Here is a 27,259-nt window from a genome sequence, read left to right on the forward strand (position 1 = left end):
ACAATTTAGTGTGCTTTTATCACACAAGAATGTGAGACGAACATTCACAGGACTCATTTGGCCTGCTTTATAAAATATTTCAACTAAAAGGGAAACACATGCCTATGTGACATTGTAAGAATAGGTTGCTTTCTAAATTCAGAGAACTGTTATTGTGTCACAAAAAAATATCTGCAGCACTAGTTAACCATTTTGATTATGTGACGCGGCAGACATTTTTGAATGTTGGGAGTAAATTCAGGTGGGACGAAGATACTCTGGGTCCTGTGCTCCTCTTCAGATGACTGGGAGAGAAAGTTGCAGCAGGGAGGTAAAGATCCAGTGACAGCATTTCTTTACAGGGCCTTTGCTAGAGCAAGTGAACATAATGACAAGGGAAAGTGCTAGGCCATGAAGCATTAGTAGCTGAGGGGCATGAGGGGAACGAGGGGGAGGAAGGGGGTGGCAGTCTGTGATGTGGGCTGCTAATGAGAGAGTCCCTGGCCCTGCTGAGGTTTGGTGAGGTCCAGGCATGTCTCGTCGAGGGTTGAGGAGTACAAAAGGTCAGAGGGCACGCTACTGCCTCGAACGGGGGCTTTTTCAAGTTGGCAGGGGGAGCGACCCAAAATAGACAACAAAAAGGGTGTAGCCTACTCCAGAGATAATCAGCTCAGACACTGTAAACTGAGCCTCCCTTCTCCTCTGCTGTATGGAACTCTGTTCCTACGGCCTCCTCCGGCCTATTGACAGGTTCACAGAGAATCCCAGCATGGGGATTCATAATCAGGGTTTATGCTGAGGATCAAAGTGGGAATGAACGGTTGAGGGAACCAGGGGTAGTATCAGCGGAAGAGGAAATGCTCTGTTTATGCGAGAGGCCATCTCCTCTTCATCAATGATGCCATTGGTGGAGATGGAGCCAGAGTAGAGGAAGTGGATGTTCATGTCGCAATTACATTTGTCTACGAGATGGAGTGATAGAATACCCACACAGAAGAAGAGAGGAGGAAGTCCGACGGTCTGAGTCAGAACCCCCCGGAGACGATGAGCTCAGCGGTACCCTTCCGTTCTGTGGACGCACGCACGCACACACACAACAAACACAGACACACTCATGCACACACACAGGCAGGAAGTCAGACCAGAACCCCAAGAGAAAGAGCACTTTTGAAGAACCCATAGGAGGCTGCTGTGTTTACCATCAAACTCTGCCCATAATTCTCTCGCAAATCCACTTAAGACTCTCTTTCACTTCCGTAGCAAAATATTAGCTAGCATTTATGAGGCCAGCAAACAAGTTCCTCAAACACTATAGGAACGTATTTGCAAAAAAATATATGGGGGATTGGAAGTGATGCAGACAATTACATTGATGGAAGCTACATTCTACCTGCAATATTAAAACTGATGTACCCCCTAAAAAAAAAGAATAGGAATATAATATAGGAACATATTTCCTCCAACGTTATAATGAAAAGGTGTGTCCTGAGTGGCGCAGTGGTCTAAGGCACAGCATTGCAGTGCTAGCTATGCCACTAGAGATTCTGGGTTCGAGTCCAGGCTCTGTCGCAGCCGGCCGCGACCGGGAGACTCAATGGTTAGCGCACAATTGTCCCAGCATTGTCCGGGATAGGGGAGGGTTTGGCCGGCAAGGATACCCTTGTCCCATCACGCACTAGCGACTCCTGTGACAGGCCTGACACAGTGCACGCTGACACAGTCACCAGGTGTATGGTGTTTCCTCTGACACATTGGTGCGGCAGGCTTCCGTGTTAAGTGGGCATTGTCAAGAAGCAGTGCGGCTTGGTTGGGTTTTTTCGGAGGACGCACGGCTCTCGACCTTCGCCTCTCCCGAGTCCGTACGGGAGTTGCAGCGATGAGACAAGACTGTAACTACCAAATTGGATACAACGAAATTGCGGAGAAAAAGGGGTAAGAAAAAATACAATTTAAAATAAATGTGCTATTATTTAAAAAATAACTTTTAAAAAAATAAAGGGGATCGTGTGACCCTTGAACGAGATGGCCGCATGAACTAAGAGCTCCACACAAGTAGTTTCCAATTCTTAATCTTATCTCCACTTCAAGTTGAAACTCCTTTAGCTTTAGTCAAAATGTCATGACGGCTACAAAAGGCGACATTGCAGGTAACATTTTTTACCCGGACTCAAGCATTAGCGGCGGAAAAAGCCTCCAAGAAACAGCTAGCTTCGGAAAAAGCTAGCGCCATTAGCCAGGAGCAAGAGGACCCCCCCCCCCCCCCCGAGGCCCAACAAATGCCAAACTCGCAGTCTGTCGAAGACATCCTTTCTGAGCTGAGATCCCAACGTACAGAACTCAACATCAAATTAGATGGCATTAACTCTCAGCTCAGTGCTATAGGGGGCAAGGTGACAACCATGGAAAATGCTTTGCCTGACATCAACAACAAGATAACCATCAACGTGGGGTGCCTGGATGAGGCAGAGGGGCGAATCCTATCCATGGAAAACTCACTGACAGACGCCATGGAAACAATAGCATATGCTAAAAATAAAATAGAGCATCTGGAAGATAAAACAGAGGACCTGGAAAACAGGGGGCAAAGGAATAATTGTGTTCTATTAAATATGGGTGAAAAATAAGAGGGAAACATGCCACTGACCCACTACCTGCAAGACAAACTTCCCGAGTGGCTCCACCTGTCCACCAACAGGCCCATTGAGCACTGAGGCCCCCACCAGCAGCCAGACAACCACCGCTCCGAATCACCACACGTTTCCTGCGATTCACCGACAAGGAACGAGTCCTACAGGTGGCGAAAATCAACACCATTACAGTGGGAAATGCCAAACTCACTTTACATCAGGATCTGTCAGCTGGAATACGCCAAAAGCGCAGAGAGTTTGACGAGGTGAAGAAATACTCCGTTGACCGAAGCATCTTTAGGGGATTCAAATACCCAAATGAGCTCAGGATTCTTCACCAAGGAGCCCTGCGACACTTCAAAACTCCCGTAGAAGCAAAACGTTTTTTGAAGGACAATCCTGGTCACTGAGAAATGGACCAATGACTAAAAGCGATTACTGTTATTACTAAAGGAGGTAAGACAACATATAGCCACCATCCAAAGACCATCCAAAGATATTATAGCCTTCTAATTTATATTTATTTTCTTTTAGCTGAGAGGGATAGGCTCTATAGCCTAACCTAGGCCTACTAACGTTTCAGCCTACTTTTATTTCCCAATTTTTATTATTATTATTATTATTATTATTATTTGTAGTTATCATTTTCACCATTCATAGGCTGTCGATTACGACACATTTACAGACCTAACGAGAAGCTCAATGTGTCAATTTTATGCCTATGGCCTTATCCTGTTGATATTACGTTTTAATAAAAACAAACGACTTATCCTATAGATCCCTCTTAAGGATTTTCCCCAACATTTCAGTTTTATTTGGTCCAAACGATTAGCCCTATGTCCTTTGGAGGAGGTATATGTAGGCTGGGCTATTGATTTTATTTTCTTCCTCTTTTTTAATGTGGTCTGGGCGGGGGCTACGTTGTCACTCAATGCGGGGCGGAGAGGATGAGGCATTTCTTTGGTGGGCAGGGGGAGATGTTGTGCGTTGCTAACTGTTCCCGGTTTCTTTTGTTAATTCGGAACACAGAATTGAAACTGAGCGTGGGGGTAATAGATCCAACGGGATGTGTCGAGTTGTTTGGGAACTCGGTTGGGCTGTTCAGAGATTGTTCTTTTATGTACACCATTTATTTTAATTTGATGTGATAGCAGCTGTAACTATTATCCACCTTTACCCAGAGATGACTTGCACTAGAGTTCGATTACTGTTTGATGATGATGACTAGTACCTTAAATCTACTGACATGGATCTGCCATGGTCTAGGTCATGCAATAAAACAGAAAAATGTACCATGTGCTCTAAAAAAGGTAAAAACAGACATTGCGCTATTACAAGAGACACACCTCTGTGATGCCGAACATGCCAAACTCCGCAGAGCTTGGGTGGGACAGGTGTATTTCTCATCTTTCAAGTCAAACAGTAGAGGTACAGCCATACTTATCCATAAGAATGTTCCATTCATAATTTACCAAAACATTTCTGATCTGGAGGGGACATTTATTTTGATAACTGGGTCACTGTATGGGCAACCAATTACTATCTTAAACATATATGCCCTTAACACAGATACTACTGCTTTCATGTCAAAAATGATATCCCTGCTCAATGAGCATTGTGTTTCCTTTGGAGTGCTGGCTGGAGATATTAATTGTACCCTCAACCCAACCCTGGACAAATAATCTCAAGTCCCCTTCACAAATCCTAGATCTGCAAAGATGTTGAACTCTCTTACTAAAGAGATGATAGCTATCTGGAGACTGATAGATATCTGGAGAGAGACTAATAGCTCATCTATGGAATATACATACTACTCTAATGTCCATAACACCTACTCCCGTATAGATTACATTTTTATCCCAAAGATTTTAAAATATTCAGCCACGTGTACAATTGAACCCATAGCACTTTCAGATCACGCCTTTGTCCACCTCCGCTTTGACCTATTCTGAGGTCAAAGAGCTGGAAATTCAACACCTCCATGTTATCAAATGAAGCGTTCCATACATTGGTAACTACATGGATAGACAACTACACACAAGACAACAAAGACTCTCCTGTTTCTCCGGCCACAATGTGGGAAGCTGCCAAAGCCATACTAAGAGGTAATCTAATTGTATATGCTTCCTCTAAGAAAAAAGCAATGGAAGCACACATGCTAGATCTTGAGAGGGAGCTGAAACTCTGTAAAAAAGTAAACAAACTATCCCCAGAGAGCACCTCCTAGAGTCAACTTAAAGCAGCCAAAGCCAAACTGAACTTGGACTATAGTCGGGAGATAAAAAAAAAAATATTCTTTACTAAACTGAAATACCATGAGTTTAGCAATATGCCGTGTAAATTGCTTGCTTACCAATTTTAAAAAAAAGCAGTCAGAGCGTACAATCATGGCTATCCGAACAGCAGAGAACGAAGTCACATGACCCAAAAAATATCAATTTAACTTTTCATGATTTTTACTGCAAACTATATACTTCTGAGAGAAAACATACGGAGGCAGAACTCCGTTCCTTCTTTTAGGGAATCTCGCTACCTAAACTATCAGAGAACGACCAAGAAGATCTCAACTCCCCCTTCACTCCTGAGGAGGTCCTGGAGGCAATTACCTCCATGCCACCTAGTAAGTCCCCAGGCCCAGATGGATTCCCCAGAGAGTTTTACAAAGCTTTTTGGCCCCAGCTTAGCCCTATTTTCATGCCAATGCTGGATGATTTTTGCAAAAACGGAGCTCTCCCAGACTCTATGCACATAGCTCACATTACAGTGTTGCTCAAAAAAGACAAGGACCCTCTATCCTGCTCGTCCTTCCGGCCCATAAGCTTGTTGAATTTCGACTACAAAATAATTACCAAATTGCTCGCCAAAAGACTAAACACTCTTCTTCCCAAAATAATAAAAGCGGACCAAACTGGATTTATTAGAGACAGGTACTCTTCTGAAAACATTCGCCGTCTTTTTGATATTATTGATCAAGTAAACGCACAGAAGACCCCTGTCCTGCTGGCTTCCCTGGATGCTGAGAAGGTGTTTGACAGGATGCAGTGGAGCTTTCTGTTCTCAGTCTTAGAAAAGTTCAATATGGGCCCAAACTTTATTAAATGGATTAAGTCCCTATACTCTCATCCAAATGCCATGGTGACTATTAACGCCCTGAACTCTGACAGATTCCCTTTGGGACGGGGCACAAGACAAGGGTGCTCGCTATCCCCCCTGCTCTACTTGTTGGGGGTGGAGCCTCTGGCAGAGTTGATAAAGAGCAATCCAAGTATTATGGGTGTTTCTGCAGATTTCTCTCTATGCGGATGATGTCTTGCTCTACATATCCAACCCTGAGAAATCCCTCCCATTTTAGACACAATTGCTCAGTATGCTAAGTTTTCAGAATATAAGAAAACTTTTAAGAAATCCAGTTTGCCCTCTCAATCTTACACTCACTAGCTCTATAAAGACACACTGTCCATTCCAATGGAAGACACAGAGGTTTCAACACCAGATCTGAATAGCCTTTTCAAGGAAAATTATCTTCCACTCCTGGATCGAATCAAGAACGATCTCCAAACCTGGATCTCACTCCCTATTTGTTTAGTCGGAAGAATTAATGTCATCCATATGAACATTCTCCCTAGATTGAACTATTTATTTCAGATGCTCCCATGCTATCTCCCGATTTTCCTTTTTCAAAACAACTAACCAAAGCATCAGCCAAATTTATATGGGGCAATAAAAAACCTAAGTTCTCCACTCTTTCAAAACCTGAATCTAAGGGTGGTCTTGCCCTTCCCTCCCTTCAATTGTACTACTGGTCTGCCCAAATCCGCAACATGCTAACATGGATCACAAAAAGACTCAACGTGGATTCAGATAGAAGCCCAATCCCGTGGTTCATTGCTCCTAAGCTCAATTATATTCATTAAATCAAATCAAATCAAATTTTATTTGTCACACTGGCATACTCTAGGAATCAGGACCTTTTCAGACCTATTTCATCAGAAAACCACTACACTGAAATCCTTTCAAGAGCTCTGCAGTGAATTCAATGTGCCAAGATTTTTTTTTAAATATCTTAAAATTAGACATTTCATTTCCTCATTTACTTCCAAGAGGAGGTTTAGAGCTCAGCTGAATGAAGTGGAAACACTTTGTGCTACAGCACAATCATTTAAAGGCAAAATATCCTACATCTATAGACTCCTTTCTGTACATGTAGGTCGAGTTAAAGTGACTATGCATAGATAATAAACAGAGAATAGCAGCAGTGTAAAAGAGGAGGGGGGGGGTCTATGCAAATAGTCTGGGTAGCCATTTGATTAGATGTTCAGGTGTTCATGAGTCTTATGGCTTGAGAGTAGCACCTGTTGAGAAGCCTTTTGGACCTAGACTTGGCGCTCCGGTATTGCATGCCGTGCGGTAGGAGATAGAACAGTCTATGACTAGGGTGGCTGGAGTCTTTGACAATTTTTAGCGCCTTCCTCTGACACCGCCTGGTATAGAGATCCTGGATGGCAGGAAGCTTGGCCCCAGTGATGTACTGGCCCCTACGCACTATCCTCTGTAGTGCCTTGCGGTCAGAGGCCAAGCAATTGCCATACCAAGCAGTAATGCAACCAGTAATGCTCTGGATGGTGCCGCTGTAGAACTTTTTGAGGATCTGAGGATCCATGCCAAATCTTTTCAGTCTCCTGAGGGGGAATAGGTTTTGTCGTGGCCACTTCGCGACTGTCTTAGTGTGCTTGGAGCATGATAGTTTGTTGGTGATGTGGACACCAAGGAACTTGAAGCTCTCAGCCTGCTCCACTACAGCCCCATAGGTGAAAATGGGGCCTTGCTCGGTCCTCCTTTTTCTGTAGTCCACAATCATCTCCTTTGTCTTGATCACGTTGAGGGAGAGGTTGTTGTCCTGGCACCACACGGCCAGGTCTCTGACCTCCTCCAAGGCTGTCTCATCGTTGTCGGTGATCAGGCCTACCACTGTTGTGTCATCAGCAAACTTAACTTGTTATGGCTGCAATCCCGTTAACAGGATAATTGTCATCAAGAACCGCTGAATTGCATAGCGCCACATTCAAATAATATTACTAAAAATATTTATATTCATGAAATCACAAGTGCAATATAGGAAAACACAGCTTAGCCTTTTGTTAATCCACCTGTCGTGTCAGATTTTGAAAATATGCTTTACAGCGAAAGCAATCCAAGTGTTTGTGTAAGTTTACGAATCACCCGACAAAACATTATGTACACTTAGCATGAAGTAGCATGGCCACGAAAATCAGAAAAGCAATCAAATTAATCGTTTTCACTCACGAGACTCCCAGTTACACAATACATGTTCTTTTTGTTCCATAAAGATTATTTTTATATCCAAAATACATCCGTTTGTTTGCCGCATTATGTTCAGAAATCCACAGGAAAGAGCGGTCACGACAACGCAGACAAATTCCAAATAGTTTCCGTAATGTCCACAGAAACATGTCAAACGTTTTTTATAATCAATCCTCAGGTTGTTATTAAAATATATAATTGATTAAATATCAACCGCAACTGTCTTTATCAGTAGGAGAGGGAAAGGCAATGGCAGCCCAAACTCTGTTACGCATACAAAACGCTGCTGGCACCTGGCATACAATGACGCAATGTTATCGTTCTCGCTCATTTTTTCAAAATTAAAGCCTGAAACTATGTCTGAAGACTGTTGGCACATTGAGGAAGCGATAGGAAAAGGAATCTGGTTGATATCCCTTTAAATGGAGCAAAGGCAGGCTATGGAACATGGAGTTTTCAAAATACAAGCCACTCCCTGGTTTGATTTTACTCAGGGTTTCGCCTGCAATATCAGTTCTGTTATACTCACAGACAATATTTTGACAGTTTTGGAAACTTTAGAGTGTTTTCTATCATACTAATAATAATATGCATATATTAGCAACTGAGACTGAGGAGCTGGCAGTTTACTCTGGGCACCTTTTCATCCAAGCTACTCAATACTGCCCCTGCAGCCATAAGAAGTTAATGATGGTGTTGGAGTTGTGCCTGGCAGTCCAGTCATGAGTGAACAGGGAGTACACGAGGGGACTGAGCACGCACCCCTGAGGGGCCCCCGTTTTGAGAATCTGCATGGCGGATGTGATGTTACCTACCCTTACCACCTGGGGGCGGCCCGTCAGGGAGTCCAGGATCCAGTTGCAGAGGGAGGGGTTTAGTCACAGGGTCCTTAGCTTAGTGATGAGCTTTGAGGGCACTATGATGTTGAACGCTGAGCTGTAGTCATTGAATAGCATTCTCTCATAGGTGTTCCTTTTGTCTAGGTGTGAAAGGGAAGTGTGGAGAGCAAAAGAGATTGCTTCATCTGTGGATCTGTTGGGGCGGTATGCAAATTGGAGTGGGTCTAGGGTTTCTGGGGTAATGGTGTTGATGTGGGCCATGACCAGCCTTTCAAAGTACTTCATGGCTACAAATGTGAGTACTACAGGTTGGTAGTCATTTAGGCAGGTTACCTTCGTGTTCTTGGGCACATGGACTATGGTGGTCTGCTTGAAACATGTTGGTATTACAGACTCAGACAGGGAGAGGTTGAAAATGTCAGTGAAGACACTTGCCAGTTGGTTAGCGCATGCTTGGAGTACAAGTCCAGGTAATCTGTCCGGCCCTTCGGCCTTGTGAATGTTGACCTGTTTAAAGGTCTTACTCAAATTGGCTATGGAGAGCGTGATCACACAGTCATCCAAAACAGCTGATGCTGTCATGCATGTTTCAGCGTTACTTGCCTCGGAGCAAGCATAGAAGTAATTTAGCTTGTCTGATAGGCTTGTGTCACTGGGCAGCTCACGGCTGTGCATCCCTTTGTAGTCTGTAATGGTTTGCAAGCCCTGCCACATCCGACGAGCGTCTGAGCCGGTGTAGTATGATTCGATCTTGATGGTTTGTTGGAGGGCATAGCGGGGTTTCTTATAAACTTCTGGGTTAGAGTCCCGCTCCTTGAAAGCGGTAGCTCTACCCTTTAGCTCAAGCTCTGTCAGGTTGGATGGGGAACGTCGCTGCACCGCTATTTTCAGGTCTCCCCAGAGATGTTAGATCGGGTTCAAGTCTGGGCTCTGGCTGGGACACTCAAGGACATTCAGAGACTTGTCCGAAAGCCACTCCTGCATTGTCTTGGCTGTGTGCTTAGGGTCGTTGCCCTGTTGGAAGGTGAAACTTTACCCCAGTCTGAGGTCCTGAGCACTCAAGGGGAGCAGGTTTTCATCAAGGATCTCTGTACTTTGCTCCGTTCATCTTCACCCCGATCCTGAAGAGTCTCCCAGTCCCTGAAAAGTCTCATGGTAAAGGGTCTGAATAATTATGTAAATAAGGTATTTCTGTTTCTCATTTTCAATAAATTTGCAAAAAAATCTTAAAACCTGTTTTCGCTTTGTGTAAATTAATGAGGACTTGTTTTTATTTCAATCCATTTTAGAGCAAGGATGTGACATAACAAATTGTGGAAAAAGTCAAAGGGTCTGAATACTTTCCGAATGCACTGTAATTCCCATAAAGAATGTGTTCAATGTAGGCTATGAAACATTTAGCTTTACATTGCTTTTTGTTGTTGTTCTGATCTATTCATAGAGGCTATTGTCTCACTCATTATATATTTATCAATTGATAATAACATGTCAGGATTCTAGAATTGATTGACAATATTTACCTCAGACAAATGGCGAGATGTTCAGCTCACCATTGTCGTGTCTGCTCTTGCAAATTTTGTGTCTGTGCTTGCATTACGAGGTCCCATCCTGGACAGCAGGTCATCGAACTGGGCTTTATCAAGCCTGAAATAGCCCTGGAACAACACATCGTCGAACCGCAGCTCCTGCACCAGATGATGGTATTCTCCATACCGGCTTCGGGATATCAGGGTTGAACCCACATGGAGCGCCGTCGTTGTAGGTTCCACAATTGATAGATTGCCGCAATAGCCAGGAGTTTCCTCAGTTTCCGATTCATGATGGAAATGGAGATATGTGAATTAAATCAATATTTATAGGCAAATATTTTCCCTCCAAAAATATAAATATTAGCAGGAACATTTCAGTGTCAAGGTGTCAATAATGTTGTATTTTAAAAATGTGGCTATCATATGCAAATCAAAAATGAAATACATTTTCTGATTTTTAACTTGAATTATATTAATAATTTTAAAAAGCTTCAATTAGCATTTACCTCTGAATACATGTATGAAATGCAGATGGATTAAACTATACTGAACAAAAATATAAATGCAACATGCAACCATTTCAAATATTTTTCTGAGTTACAGTTAAAATACGGAAATCAGTCAAGCCTCTCTATGGCCAGGGCGTGACAACGTGTTTCCTTTATTTTGGCAATTACTTGTATGTATTCTATTATCGAAGTAAGGCTGACCCCATTTAGTCGACTGGTCGATTGTTTGGTTGATAGGTTGTTGGCCCACCAAGATTCTTAGTCAAGCAGTGGCAAATATATATATTTTTTAATATGGCACAAGAGACACCTGTCTGATTCACGCCTGTCTGAGTGGACTAATCCATTGCGGAGATGGCATACCAGTATCACCAGTAGTACATTTATCGATAATTACCATAATTTCTCATCTAAAATGTTTGTTTGGTTACGGTAATTTCTTAATGCATTTAATTTATTATTATTACAGTTGTCATGATTGTCCTGTAAGGATCAGAATGGGTCAGATCAGCTTGGCAATGGATGACAGTAACCAGACCTTCTCTCACCCACAGAAGAGGGAACTGGGCCGGGTTTGACAGCTCACAACCTGTCCTAAATTAAAGCAGAGAAGATCCAGAGAGGTCTTCTAACATAAGAAAGTGGGGAATGGTCAGAGATGATCTATAGAAAACTAATGTCATATTGGTTTTTATTTTGTGATGTCATTAAAAAGGTTATTAAAGGATATGCTGTAATTTGAAAAGTACATGACCTTTATCTGTCAAGTTTCCATCCTTAACTTTGTATATGAAATATGACAAATTATGAAAGTATTTCTGTTAATATAGGAATGTGATTTTAGGAGCCATAATATAATTTGTCTTCTATAAACTGTGCACAGTAAGTTGCCACGCCTCGAGTGAGTTCAAAGAGCATGTCAGCCTGACGGAACCGCCCATTTCCAGAGAGTGCATAAAACAATTGGTATTGAAATTAACATTACACCAGAAAAGCGTAGAGTGGTCGCTACATGTTGGAAATGGTTGGAACTTGGAACCTCTACACGAGGTGAAGAAAATAAACTAAACTCCCAGACTAGACCAGAACATTGCCATGCTGCAGCTGCGAGTGTAAAGTCATCAGACTAATGAAAGTAACGTCACGACACAGTCTTACCATTGCCATTGTAGGATTGGACATGTCTGTAGAGTGCACAGCCTATGATACACTTGTGAGGGAAAAGTTTTGGTTTATTTCATTCCATTTACGAGTTGTCAATTTATCCATTGTCTTTTGTTTGGCTGTCAATCTTGAGTAAGGACATGCTCCTGATTACGCATAGAACTAGGTCTAGGCTACCTGGCCTGCACGCAAATGTAGGCTTATAAATGAGCCCATTTGGGGATCTGATACTACTTCTGATTGTCTTACATTACTTTGAGAAGCTAAGTTAAGTAATCAACAACCGCTGAAGTAAGTAAACAGTCTGTTTTTAGATTCATTGAGAATGACAATAGTTCCTCAACGTAGCCTATTTGAGAGAAAAAATCCAGCTCTCTCACTTTCAATAACCACTCAGCATGAAAGGTGAAAAAATGTCATGCTCTGATCCATTGGAAATGTCAAATAAAAGGCCTACCTGATTTATTTTTTATCCTTGCATAAATAGCATACAGCTGTGTCTGTCTGTCCGGAACTCACTGGCACAAGCACTAAAGGCCCAGAATAGTTTATACAATGTTGCTAGTTTGCTAGCAGGCCAGACCCAAGTTAATAGTTGAAACAATATTTCAAGTTCCTTGCAGACAGGCTATGCATAGCCTATGTCATTTTATAAGATATTTATTTTTATCTGGATATTTTCTACCTGCTGGCTGCAATTTTTTTATTTTTTAGCTTTATGTAGGCTATTTTTACATATTGGCAATGGCAATAGAAGTTACTTTTAGATTTGATTAATTTTCATTTAGATATAATTTTTATTTAACCACATGATATTGATTTTGAGATATGAAGACTTTATTATAAATTAAATTAAACTGTTCCACGAAAATGTGCATATGAAAATCATAACTGGCACGCAGATTAGTAGAAATGGTACCATAACTTGGCACTCCAAATGGAAAAGGTTGCCGACTGCTGGTGTAGCCTATTACCGGCAACTTCAGGAGGTTAATGGCAGAATCTGTGAAGGCTAGCAGCAGCAGGCAGCGGGAGGAGGGTCGGAAACAGATATTTTTCTTCTGGTTAGGATATATTAATCTCTGGCTCCCTCTTTATTTATTTGTGTGTCTTGATTTTTAAGTGCAGTGCTTAAAGCATCAGGCAAAGTAACCTACATATAGTTGATTTTATTCAAACATATATGGAAAAATACACGTTTAAAAATTTAGACCAATCAACTGCCTTATTGCGAAGACTTTGAAGCACAGATAGATCTCGTCTGTGTCTCAAATGGCACCCTATTCCCCACCCATGGGCCCCGGTCCAAAGTAGTGCACTATATAGGGAATAGGGTGCCATTTGGGACGTAGCCATGGATCAGGTCATGTCTCACTGCCCTACTACAGTCCTGTGAGTCATGAAGGCTCCCTGTCATTACCACTTGTTGTGTTCCTACCTCAGAGCCAGGAGCCGGCGGTACCCCCCCAACCTCCAGAAGGTTTAGATGAGGACTGCTACGAGGAGGCTGAGCCTTTTGTTCCAGACAATCCCTCCACAGGTATGCTCAACAAGTCATTAGATACAGCAGTCTCTCTCTCTCTCTCTCTCTCTCTCTCTCTCGCTCTCTCTCTCTCTCTCTCTCTCTGTCAAGAGCCATTGCCAGCAACTTGGGTTACTTTCACAATGGGATAGATGTAACCTTGTGCCATTTCTACAGTCAAAGAATTACATCAGAAAGTTCCATTCATGTGTTATACATGTATTTGTGCTATTTTTCATCCTCAAACCTTCGAACTTCCACAGTTGTGTACTGTGGATTTTAATCTACGTAAAAACCCAGCGTATCTCTTTTTACCACATTCTGAAAAGTGGTGTCAAACAGGTGTGTCAAAAAAATAAATACTGAAATGCATCATCTGTGTGTACATGTGTGCTCGCGTGAGTGTCTGTGTTTTCTCCAGACAAAGGTGACTCAGACAGCAGTCACTACGAGTCATACGGTGAGGAAGATGAGGAGTTTGTGAAGGACCGGGCCCACTACATCCAGTGGAGTGCCTCCCAGACCTGTCTGCGGCCTACTTCTGAGTCACGCATCTGTGGCTACCTGTGGAGGAAGAAATGGCTGGGCCAATGGACCAAACAACTCTTTCTCGTCCGCAACAATCTGCTGTTGGTAAGCACATTCCTAAGGACAAAACACTGTACGATCATCTGCTAGGTGTCGACAAACGTGTTTTGAACATGTTTCATCCATGTAGCTTACTATAGCCGTAAAAATGCATTAACCTTGAAATGTCTGGAAGGAAGGAAGGGTTTGTATGGCTCTGTTTTATGTAGTATTCACAGAATAAAAAACCATTGACCCCTAGTGGTCTGAATGTTGACTGATCTCAGACCCTTCTTATGACCAATTATATTTTCTGTGAACAGGTCTTGTAAATTAATGTATTCTTTCTACAGCTTATCAGCCAGCGTATGTTCCCCCTGTTGATGATGCTTGTTATGCATTATGGTTGAACCAAAAGATTAACTGTTACACAAACATTAAATGAAATTGGAAATATTTAAATATATAGGTGAAATTAAATGAAACGATGAATGTTGATGCATGTTGATGCTGATGTAATGCTAATACTAATGATAACAATGGCATAATATATTCAATATGCTGTGGACTGTTGTCTTTTAACAGTTTCGCTAAAATTCATTCTGATCAACCTAGCAATTACGACACATACCTCACTATTGTCATTGGTTGCACTAATTGCAACATAACATAACATAACTTGGTTCAAGCATTCATGACATTACCCTGAAAAAGGCACATTGATGCTGTAACGTTGGTGTTTTTTAGCCAGTAATTTATGGCTTACAGTTTATTCACCATTAGTCAGCACCTCTACACTAAATCATTTTCTCTGGGTGTGCGCCAGCTCATGCTTTTTATTTACAGAATAGCCCATAAATTGTTTGTCCTATTTGACTGTTTCAAGTTGCTTCTAGTGCTACAAGTGGAGGGGCAGGCAGCCTAGTGCTTAAGGGTGTTGGGTCAGTAACCAAAATGTTGCTGGGGCGAATCCCAGAGCCGACTAGGTGAAAAACCTGTCGATGTTCCCTTGAGCAAGGCACTTAACCCTAATTGTGCCTGTAAGTCATTCTGGATAAGTGTGGCTGCTAAATTAGTAAAATGTTAGACAAAGTGATACTGGCAAGAGTGTTGTGTGGGGTTTCCTTTTCTTTGAAGATATCATCAAATTACTCCCACACACCTGCAACAAGCTCAGGTATCCTTTTTCTATGTTGAATCACAGTGCTACAAATGTGCCAAGGACCTCTACCCGCTGCTGGAGCTCGACCTGCGGGGCTGCCAGGTGGTTTACAAGTCCAAGCACAACAAGAAGATGCAGCACGAGCTCAAAGTTGTGACTGGTTCCGACACAGTGGTGATGGGCTTCCAGAGCTGCCAGCAGGCGGAGGAATGGAGGAAGGTTTGGAGGTGTTTGTCATTACAGCATAGTCCCACAGAGGACTGCGATAGACTAGCGTCCTGTCCAAGGGGTGTACATGTACATCAAACTGCCTGACACTATAGAAACAGGAGAGGGCTCCTGCCTTATGGGCCATTCTGGCTCAGACATGGCAACTATAGTCCCACGGTTTGACACAGCAATTGACTGAAAGAGAGCAAAGGGAGGGGTAAGAGGAAATGCCTTTTTGGATGTGTAATACCCATGATTGTCCAAACAGGCATGCCTAGCCTATCTGAGATAAATGGCGGTTGTTAACAGGTTATTATCAGGATAGGAGCAATGGACAGTAGGATTGGGAGATATAGGGTATGTTTGTTATGGGCTATGGCTGTAGGTGTTATGGGGCAGTTTCCTGGACACAGATTAAGCATAGTCCTGTAAGAATAAGTCTAGTCCTGGGCTAAAAAGATGAATCTTTCTTTTTAGCCCAGGACTAGACTTAATCTGTGTTTGGGAAACTGCACCAAAAAATGTTGTGTGTAATGTGTTTTCAATTCTTACTGGTTGTCCGGCTGGTCCCCTAGATCATTGAGGAGGTGAAGGGCTCCTCCTACTATGAGCCAGAGTCCCAAAGGTTCTCCTTGTTACTCAAGTGTGACAGACTGGACTCTTGCAGGGTAAGTCTTCTGCCACTATAAGAATTAAAGCTACTCCTGCCCCTAGTTAACATTAACATTAAATTAACTCAATTTGACTGAATAAGGTGGCTCAGGTTTTCTTTCAATGCTGCCCTTTCATGTGTTGTTTCCCTTGCAGTCAAGCACAGTCATTCAGACTTCAGACTCGGATGAAGAGAAAATGTTGGTGCTGCCCTCTGCTCCCAGCAGTGTGGAAATTAAGGATAAAGGTAAGCCAATTCCCCCGTTTGTCAACATTAACAAATGCTGCTCTGTTTCAAAGACTATCAATAGCTCCATCTTAAGTTGCTTCGTAGGGACTGAATGAGTCACTGAGGACTCCGTGAAGCAGTGAAGTGCAGTCAGTATTAAATGTGAAAATGAATGAAAAAAGAACTGTAATGAAAAGTAAGTAAATATAAATTTGATCAATAATCATTGTATGTTTTTTCTGCATGATAATATCGATTTCTGAACTATACTGAACACAATTCTAAGCGCATCATGTAAAGTGTTAGTCCCATGTTTCATGAACTGAAATAAAAGATCACAGAAATGTTCCATATGCACAAAAAGCTTTATTTCTCTCAAATTTTGTGCACAAATATTTCTCCTTTGCCAAGATAATACATCCACCTGACATGTGTAGCATATCAAGAAGATTATTAAACAGCACGATCATTACACAGTTGCACCTTGTGTTGGGGACAATAAAAGGCCACTCTAAAATGTGCAGTTTATCACACAACACAATGCCACAGATGTCTCAAGTTTTGAGGGAGCATGCAGTTGGCATGCTGACTGCAGGAATGTCCACCAGAACTGTTGCCAGAGAATTTAATGTTAACTTCTCCACCATAAGCCGCCTCCAACGTTGTTTTAGAGAATTTTGCAGTACGTCCAACCGGCCTCACAACAGCACGCCAGCCCAGGACCTCCACATCCGGCTTCTTTACCTGCGGGATCGTCTGAAATCAGCCACCCGGACGGCTGATGAAACTGAGGAGTATTTCTGTCTGTAATAAAGCCCTTTTTATGGGAGAAAACAAATTCTGATTGGCTGGGCCTGGCTCCCCGGTGGGTGGGCCTGGCTCCCAAATGAGTGGGCATATGCCCTCCCAAGCCAACCCATGGCTATGCCCCTGCTCAGTCATGTGAAATCCATAGATTAGGACCTAATTTATTTCAATTGACTGTAACTCATTCAAATTGTTGAAATCGTTGCATGTTGTGTACAGTACTTCCCAAATTTGCCATGCTTCGCCATGTGACTTTCTCCAGCCCTTCAAACTCAATTCAAGGCATTGACATGACTTGCGCATGTGTGTCTACTTTATACTGACAACCAACGGATGCTTAAAGGCAGGCAGAGAGCTTTGCTGCCTTTTCATGTGTCAATATGTCTCATTCATTTTCATTGCACTCAAATAATACATGCATATTGCATGCATGCGTATTGGTGTGAACAAAGTAATGGGATAAGCAGGAGGATAGGCAGAGCTCGCTCCTGCCTATGGACATCACAAGTCATCTGCTGCCTTTTGACGGTTACGTTAGTTTTGCTGATAGCTATGGTACTGTAAGCTGATCAGGATGAATAACATATTGCATCTGAAACCGTTTTCAAAATTGCATTTTCTAGTGAAACAGGGTGTGATAAGAGATGGAAGTTCAACACCTGACCTACATCAAAGAAAGGGACAGAAGATACACGATCATTTCAATCTGTGGTATCAACGGATAAGCTGGCTCTGTGGCTTCGCTGCTAGCAGCCGACTCTACTGCTTCCCCTGCCTGCTGTTCTCCACCAGTAAAAGCGGTGGACAAAAGCCGGTTACTGCGACTTGAACAACTTACCTATAGCATTCAACAATACATTTACCCGATTTCTGGAATTAAAAACCGGGGACATTTTCAGTTTGGCGGTCAATATATCATTAAAATATCTAATGTTATTAACTATGAAATAAAAAAGGGGGACAATTCCAGTTGCATGCATTTAGTCTAACAGGCACACTGTGATAGAGAAAACAACTATATTACAGAAACACTACAGACAAGACAGAACTGTCCAATCTGAACAGCCATTCAGTGGGCCTGTAGTCTGGGTAGAATAAGAGCAGAAGAGAACATGAGCAAAATTGGAAAAACAGAAACAATAGTATATGTGAAATACTTTACAAAATAATAAAGAAATAAGATGATGATGAGATTGGTAACTATATAATAAATGTATACCAACCTAATCTGTATATTTCTCAGAAGAATGTCTTTTCTTCAGGATTGCTCTGTCTTTGGCCAGCTTCTCCATGAACTTCTGGCAGGGGAGGTTGAAGTTTGTCTTCACATTAAGCATGGCCTTGATGGTAGGAACAGTGAACCTATTTCTTGCTGCTGTCCATATATCATTCATTTGGGAGAACACTCTCTGGACTGGTGCATTACTTCCAGGTAAGCACATGACAACAGATGCTAATCTAGCCAGGTTAGTGTGTAGGATTTCATTCTCTTTGAAGTGGGTAACCACCCTGCTCCATCTTTGACTAAGCGGTGTCTCAGATGTTTTCCATTCTTCAAGCGATCCCCCCTTTAGGAACTCTTGCAGGCCAGTAACCTCATCAAACAATGCATCCTCATTGATGGTCACATTGGAGCATTTTTTCTGCAGTGTGGCTGCTGCCTTCTGGATCTCTTCACACTGAGGTTGCCTTTTTAAAGGAGACAATGTAAATCTTATAGATTATCTGTGTGCTTTCCCCATTCTTGCAAGTAATTTCACAGCCGTAGTGAAGAAGGATTGGGATGTTTTCAGAAAGCTCTCTTTCCATTTTCCTCTAGCTCTTTCAGAAGTCCTCTGACCAAAACTGGAATGTAGTTGTCATCACGTCTTGCAGTAAATTTTTGCCTCAACGTTTCCCAGAATTGCAGCTGACTCCACCGCACAGCGGTCCTGGCCTTCAAGCATCTTGATCGTGTCACTGAATACGGTCAGGTTTCCATGGACAAAGGCCAGCCAAAGTTCAGTCAGTGGATCTTCGAACATTGTTCGCTGGACAACAGGGCTTTTGTCTTCAGAAAGAAAAAAGGATTTCAATGGCACGTACATTTTCAGTACTCTTTCTAGAGCAGGAAGCATGGACAGCCAGCGAACATTGCTGTGTCCTAAAATGTTATGGTACTCCTGGCCAACAAACTCACAAAAACTCTTCAGTCTTTCTACTCTGACGGTGAAAATATGAAAATATCCAAATATCTTTGCGAGCAGGTACTCAACATCAAGGGGAATCATATCCAAAGTTGTTCTGGCCGTGTTATGAATGGTGTGGGCAGGACAACCTAAGCCAATCACCTCCTGCTGCAGAGCATTTTTAACTTTGGTATGGACATTGACCCACCCTAGCCTATTCAGTCCTCCAAAGTTGGTATTTGTGTTATCGGCAGAGAAAGCCACGACTTTGTTTTCCAGGTAAAAATTTTGGATGACCACCAGGATCTCAGCTGCAATTTCCTCTGCTGTTTCTCCTTTCAATTCAACAAAATCAAGCAGTTTTGTTTCACATTTTGTCCTAGCACATGTAGACTTTGGCTCATAAAGCTTCCGTGTCAGTTGTGCTCTGCTGTCCATAGATCTGTAACTATGATTGTGTCGCATAGTGTGGTATGCAAAGACACCCTCCTGCACAGCTAAATCATATTCTTCTTGGAAAGGCTCTACCTTGAAGATTGTGGTGACAGAGGGCATTCTAACACGGGCAATCAGAGAGGCTTTATGCTTTTTCGTCTGTTGATGTTCTACCACTGTCGTTCCTCCCCGCTGCCAATTGAAAAGGGGACTTACAAAGGGTGCAGTGAACCATTCTATCGTCTTGACCTGAGTGTATAAATGGAAATTCTCTCATCATGTTGCCTTTAAAATTTAATTTCCGTTTCTTGGAAAGAGCCATTGTACCTCCTCCGTCTGCTCTTCTTCACTCTCCTTGAGTCACTCTCCTTGAGTCACTCTCCTTACACTCTTAACTTCTCCTCCAATCTTTCTCCTCTTTTCTTCACTCGTCTTCCTTCTCTTTCTTTATTTCTTTCTCTTTACCTTTCCACCTCACTCTTCTACACTCTAATCGCTTCACTCTTTTTACTCCCTTAATTTTTCCTTTCCACTATCTTCTCCTTCCTCTCCAATCTTTAATAATAAATAGTACACTATTAGATAAAATACTTTGGTTAACAGATTCCCATTGGTTGCCTCATTTTTGTATTTTCTCTCAAAAACATTGTTTGGAATAATAATTTGGCAGGCTCTGTAATCATATCTTTACATTTCCTCCTCTATCTGACTTGCCTTGTTAAATAAAGGTTAAATTAAAATTAATATAAATAAAAATGAAAATATCTCCTTCACAGTTCTTCCTATCCAGTCTTCATCCTCTCCTTCCTTTCCACTCTCTAACAGAAAACATTATGCCGATGTTATCCATAAACATTTAAAAATACATTTTCACACTATTAAAATTGTAATCTACAAATAAATATTCTCATATATCGCATTAATTTAATATAATAATATTTTCAAAATAGCCCGTCCGCTGCATGGGTACATGTGAATGTTTTATAACCTAGCTACCATAACAGTAGCTAGCTAACCTAGTCTACATAGCTAACGTTAGCTAGCATAGCCTATTTAAAACCTTATAGTGCAGATCATCTATCTATATAATAAATTGTGACATTCTATAAATCACTACTGTAGCTAGTGTCTCAAACGATTGTAACTTACCTGGCTAGAAAAGACATTTGTGGTGATGTTGTGGTTTCACTTGACACTTGCTACCTTCTGGACGTGTTTTCCACAGCAGCTTTCTCTAAAACTAGCGCAAGCAAGTACAGTGCCTTGCGAAAGTATTCGGCCCCCTTGAACTTTGCGACCTTTTGCCACATTTCAGGCTTCAAACATAAAGATATAAAACTGTATTTTTTTGTGAAGAATCAACAACAAGTGGGACACAATTATGAAGTGTAACGACATTTATTGGATATTTCAAACTTTTTTAACAAATCAAAAACTGAAAAATTGGGCGTGCAAAATTATTCAGCCCCTTTACTTTCAGTGCAGCAAACTCTCTCCAGAAGTTCAGTGGGGATCTCTGAATGATCCAATGTTGACCTAAATGAGTAATGATGATAAATACAATCCACCTGTGTGTAATCAAGTCTCCGTATAAATGCACCTGCACTGTGATAGTCTCAGAGGTCCGTTAAAAGCGCAGAGAGCATCATGAAGAACAAGGAACACACCAGGCAGGTCCAAGATACTGTTGTGAAGAAGTTTAAAGCCAGATTTGGATACAAAAAGATTTCCCAAGCTTTAAACATCCCAAGGAGCACTGTGCAAGCGATAATATTGAAATGGAAGGAGTATCAGACCACTGCAAATCTACCAAGACCTGGCCGTCCCTCTAAACTTTCAGCTCATACAAGGAGAAGACTGATCAGAGATGCAGCCAAGAGGCCCATGATCACTCTGAATGAACTGCAGAGATCTACAGCTGAGGTGGGAGACTCTGTCCATAGGACAACAATCAGTCGTATATTGCACAACTCTGGCCTTTATGGAAGAGTGGCAAGAAGAAAGCCATTTCTTAAAGATATCCATAAAAAGTGTTGTTTAAAGTTTGCCACAAGCCACCTGGGAGACACACCAAACATGTGGAAGAAGGTGCTCTGGTCAGATGAAACCAAAATGTAACTTTTTGGCAACAATGCAAAACGTTATGTTTGGCGTAAAAGCAACACAGCTGAACACACCATCCCCACTGTCAAACATGGTGGTGGCAGCATCATGGTTTGGGCCTGCTTTTCTTCAGCAGGGACAGGGAAGATGGTTAAAATTGATGGGAAGATGGATGGAGACAAATACAGGACCATTCTGGAGTCTGCAAAAGACCTGAGACTGGGACGGAGATTTGTCTTCCAACAAGACAAATATATATTCGATAATATATCAACCGGGACAGTTGGCTTTTCACTAGGACCGGGAGTAACAATGGCTTCCTTTCTCTTTTGCGCACAACTCACTCTGAGTGCCCCCACCTATCCACTAACGCAATGTGGTCGTTCACGCTCATTCTTCAAAATAAAAGCCTGAAACTATGTCTAAAGGCTGTTGACACCTTAGGGAAGCCATAGAAAAAGGAATATGGTTGATATCCCTTTAAATGGGCAATGGGGATGCTTAAGAACATAGAGGTTTCAAAAACAGGGGCACTTCCTGATTGGATTTCCCTCAGGTTTTAGCCTGCAATATCAGTTCTGCTTAACTCACAGACCACATTTTGACAGTTTTGGAAACTTTAGAGTGTTTTCTATCCTAATCTGTCAATTACAGTGGGGCAAAACAGTATTTAGTCAGCCACCAATTGTGCAAGTTCTCCCACTTAAAAAGATGATTGAGGCCTGTAGTTTTCATCATAGGTACACTTCAACTATTACAGACAAAATGAGAGAAGACAATCCAGAAAATCACATTGTAGGATTTTTTATGAATTTATTTGCAAATTATGGTGGAAAATAAGTATTTGGTCACCTACAAACGAACAAGATTTCTGGCTCTCACAGAACTGTAACTTCTTCAAGAGGCTCCTCTGTCATCCACTCTTTGAACTTGTTATCAGTATAAAAAAACACCTGTCCACAACCTCAAACAGTCACACTCCAAACTCCGCTATGGCCAAGACCAAAGAGCTGTCAAAGGACACCAGAAACAAAATTGTAGACCTGCACCAGGCTAGGAAGACTGAATCTGCAATAGGTAAGCAGCTTGGTTTGAGGAAATCAACTGTGGGAGCAATTATTAGGAAATGGAAGACACACAAGACCACTGATAATCTCCCTCAATCTGGGGCTCCACGCAAGATCTCACCCCGTGGGGTCAAAATGATCACAAGAACGGTGAGCAAAAATCCCAGAACCACACGGGGTGACCTAGTGAATGACCTGCAGAGAGCTGGGACCAAAGTAACAAAGCCTACCATCAGCAAGGGCATTGAAGATGTAACGTGGCTGGGTCTTTCAGCATGACAATGATCCCAAACACACCGCCTGGGCAACGAAGGAGTGGCTTCGTAAGAAGCATTTCAAGGTCCTGGAGTGGCCTAGCCAGTCTCCAGATCTCAACCCCATAGAAAATCTTTGGAGGGAGTTGAAAGTCCGCGTTGCCCAGCAACAGCCCCAAAACATCACTGCTCTAGAGGAGATCTGCATGGAGGAATGGGCCAAAATACCAGCAACAGTTTGTGAAAACCTTGTGAAGACTTACAGAAAACGTTTGACCTCTGTCATTGCCAACAAAGGGTATATAAACAAAGTATTGAGATACACTTTTATTGACCAAATACTTATTTTCCACCATAATTTGCAAATAAATTCATTAAAAATCCTACAATGTGATTTTCTGGATTTTTTTCCTCAATGTGTCTGTCATAGTTGAAGTGTACCTATGATGAAAATTACAGGCCTCTCTCATCTTTTTAAATGGGAGAACTTGCACTATTGGTGACTAAATACTTTTTTGCCCCACTGTATATGCATATTCTAGCATCTGGTCCTGAGAAATAGGCTGTTTACTTTGGGAACGTTATTTTTCCAAACATAAAAATAGTGCCCCCTAGCTTCAAGAGGTTAATGCACAGTTAAAAACGGGGACAGCTCCAGCCGAGGACAGGCCACCAAAAATGGGGACTGTCCCCATTATCAGCTTCTTGATATGTCACACCTGTCAGGTGGATGGATTATTTTGCAAAGGAGAAATGTTCACGAACAGGGATGTAAACACATTTGTGCACAAAATTTGAGAGAAATAATATTTTTGTGCATTTGGAACATTTCTGGGATCTTTTATTTCAGCTCATGAAACATGGGACCAACACTTTACATGTTTTTAGGGTTAAGGTTAGGGTTAGGGTTTTTTGTGCAGTGTATATTCGGTCAATAGAAAAACAAGTACCATTTCAGATTGATTTATTGAAACTGTAATATAAACTGGTTATATTATATCGTGGAACACAATCTTCAAAAAGGCAGTAACCTCAGTAGTGGCGCTTGCTTTAGCAGACAATACTCTTATTTCCCGAGCCCTTATCACAGTCAAGACACAACTATTTTATAGTAAAAAAACTATGTAATGTAACAAAATAAAATAGAACAGAATATTTTTCCAAATTGTAAAAGTTGGCAGTGCGAAGTGATGCGCATCTCATGCATGGAACAGTTATTCTCAAAGAGTGATCATTTGAAACGGGACTCAATTTGACGAGTTGAATAAAAAAAATGTCAGGGTGACAATCAAAAATCTTTCTTCTTTTTAATATATACATGTTCGGTACAGTTTATTCTTCCTGTTATTTTCTAAATGGGCAATTCCACATTGAACACTGCATGGGGATGTATTACAGCTACCACATCTGTTTGGGGAGTAGGCTTAATGATTCTGAGTAGCAAAGTAGCCTAAGCGGAAAATAGACGAGACACAATTATTCCAAAACTGCAGCTCGTTGTTGGAACACATTTTGAATGTGATACAACTGTCATCATTTGGCAAGGAATGTAGCTTGTGTATCCCATCAGTTAGATATGTTTTTATAGGCATGTATTTCTGTAGGCCTAATTGGAGCTTGTGTGCACACTCAGGACGCTTTTGTAGAGGGAGCAGTCAGAACCCAATTGAGTGAGACAGAGGGGAAAAGGAATTTAGGGAAAAGAACTACGTGATGCTTGGCTTGGTTTCATTCTTATGTCTGGCAAATGCAGGCCTATGGAACACTAGAGTCAAAGCAAATTTACGTTGTCTTCAAGAAAAAATGTCACATTTTTATGCACAATTCACCAAAAATATTTATGATCTCTGGTTAAAGATCGAGTTTTGACGTCCGTCAAGATTCATGCCCATCCCTACCTCTGACATGTTTGAACATTTTTACAACATGTCTCAGCAACATACATATGTGATGCAAGGAGGGAAGAAATAGCTTATTTGGACAATATTACTTACCAAGCAGAGCTGTTTTATGAAGGTACAAATACCCTGTGCTTTTTTAGTTTGAGTATGGGCATACAGACACAGCTTGGCTACATTGTAACTAGGAAGTTATCATGTTTGAGGTATGACCCAGATGCAGACAGAGTTTAAGACACAAGTTTATTCCTAACAGGAGCAGGCAAAGGACAGCTCAAGGCAGGCAGGAGTCAATAATCCAGAGAAGGTATAAAGTGTCCAGAACAACAGGCAGGGTCAGGGCAGGCAGAATGGTCAAAACTATAAAGTACTAGAAAACAGGAGCAGAAAAACAGGCAGGAGCAGGGAAACAAATGCTGGTAAATTTGACAAAAAAAAACGAACTGGCAACAGACAAACCGAAAACACAGGTATAAATAAACGGGATAATGGGGAAGATGTGCGACACCTGGAGGGGGGTGGAGACAATCACAAAGACAGGTGAAACAGATCAGGGTGTGACAGAAGTGGGGCGGCAGGTAGCCTAGTGGTTAGAGCATTGGGCCAGTAACCGAAAGGTTGCTAGATCAAATCCCAAATCTGTTCTGCCCCTGATCAGTGGCCACTTTTTGTGGCAAGTCAGTTAAGAACAAATTCTTATTTAGTTCCTAGGCGGTCATTGTAAATAAAAATGTGTTCTTAACTGACTTGCCTAGTTAAATAAAATAAAAAAGTGACCACGGTTGTGCTTGCATATGAGGCTCAGCCAGGACTGTTAGTTCTTGTAAGTGATTTAACCGATTGATGTTGGGAAAATATATGGCAAAAATGGAGTTAAAACAGCTTGGGGAGAAGACAAATTCACAGATTGAGTCATGTAATATTAAGCCTACTGTCACATGCCCATGGTTTAAAAAGGCAAAGGGAAGTTAAAACATGTTCTCGTAGTGCATGCAGCTTAAATAATATGTAACATCCCCCTCGGTGCATCTCCTCCTCATGGACTGCACCAGATTTGCCAGTTCTGGTTGTGAGACATCCCGGACATTTTTGGGGGGAATGGCCCTATCCCTCACCCTCCATTCCAACAGCTCGTTGCTGGCCATGGCAGAACACTGACATTCCTGTCTTGCAGGAAATCACGCACAGAACGAGCAGTATGGCTGGTGGCATTGTCAGGATGAACCACATGAGGGAGGAGGATGTCTTCCTTGTAACACACTGTGTTGAGATTGCCTGCAATGACAACAAGCTCAGTCCGATGATGCTGTGACACACCGCCCCAGACCATGATGGACCCTCCACCTCCAAATCGATCCCGTTCCAGAGTACAGGCCTCGGTGTGAAGCTGATTCCTTTGACGATAAACGCAAATCCGACCATCACCTCTGGTGAGACACAACCGCAACTCGTCAGTGAAGAGCACTTTTTGCCAGTCCTGTCTGGTCCAGCAACGGTGGGTTTGTGCCCATAGGTAACGTTGTTGACGTGATGTCTGATGAGGACCTGCCTTACAACAAGCTTACAAGCCCTCAGTCCAGCCTCTCTCAGCCTATTGCGGACAGTCTGAGCACTGATGGAGGGATTGTGCGTTTCTGGTGTAACTCGGGCAGTTGTTGTTGCCATCCTGAACCTGTCCCGCAGGTGTGATGTTCGGATGTACCGATGTCTCCCTGTAGTGCTGTCTTAGGTGTCTCACAGTACGGACATTGCAATTTATTGCCCTGGCCACATCTGCAGTCCTCATACCTCCTTGCAGCATGCCTAAGGCACGTTCACTCAGAAGAGCAGGCATCTTTCTTTTGGTGTTTTTCAGAGTCAGTAGAAAGGCCTCTTTAGTGTCCTAAGTTTTCATAATAAACCTTAATTGCCTACCGTCTGTAAGCTGTTAGTGTCTTAACGACTGTTCCACAGGTGCATGTTCATTAATTGTTTATGGTTCATTGAACAAGCATGGGAAACAGTGTTTAAACCCTTTACAATGAAGATCTGTGAAGTTATTTGGATTGTTACGAATTATCTTTGAAAGACAGGGTCCTGGAAAAGGGGCATTTCTATTTTTGCTTCGTTTATAAAATGGACATATCTATTTTAATACAGACAAGCTCAAAACATTACTATTCATTGAAAATGTCAAATTACCCAATGGATCATGATACTTTTTTGGTAAAAAAAGTG

General features: G+C 42.0%; 1 protein-coding gene across 6 annotated transcripts in view; it reads left to right on the plus strand.

Moving 5' to 3' along the window:
- si:dkey-220o5.5 (actin filament-associated protein 1-like 2) overlaps window positions 1–27,259 on the plus strand; it is a 101,169-nt gene that overhangs the window by 57,530 nt on the left and 16,380 nt on the right. For 4 of the 6 annotated variants that reach the window (XM_036980386.2, XM_090238144.1, XM_090238142.1 and 1 more), the window contains 5 exons: window positions 13,413–13,509; window positions 13,913–14,124; window positions 15,263–15,439; window positions 16,006–16,098; window positions 16,238–16,328. In XM_036980386.2, the coding sequence (XP_036836281.1) occupies window positions 13,413–13,509; window positions 13,913–14,124; window positions 15,263–15,439; window positions 16,006–16,098; window positions 16,238–16,328 (670 nt within the window). Of the gene's footprint in view, window positions 1–13,412; window positions 13,510–13,912; window positions 14,125–15,262; window positions 15,448–16,005; window positions 16,099–16,237; window positions 16,329–27,259 lie in introns of all 6 variants that reach the window. The other 2 variants (XM_090238145.1, XM_090238146.1) reach the window with 1 other exon arrangement.

The sequence above is a fragment of the Oncorhynchus mykiss genome, chromosome 6 (genome assembly GCF_057628025.1).
Source record: "Oncorhynchus mykiss isolate SJ-2025 chromosome 6, ASM5762802v1, whole genome shotgun sequence".
NCBI lineage: Eukaryota > Metazoa > Chordata > Actinopteri > Salmoniformes > Salmonidae > Oncorhynchus > Oncorhynchus mykiss.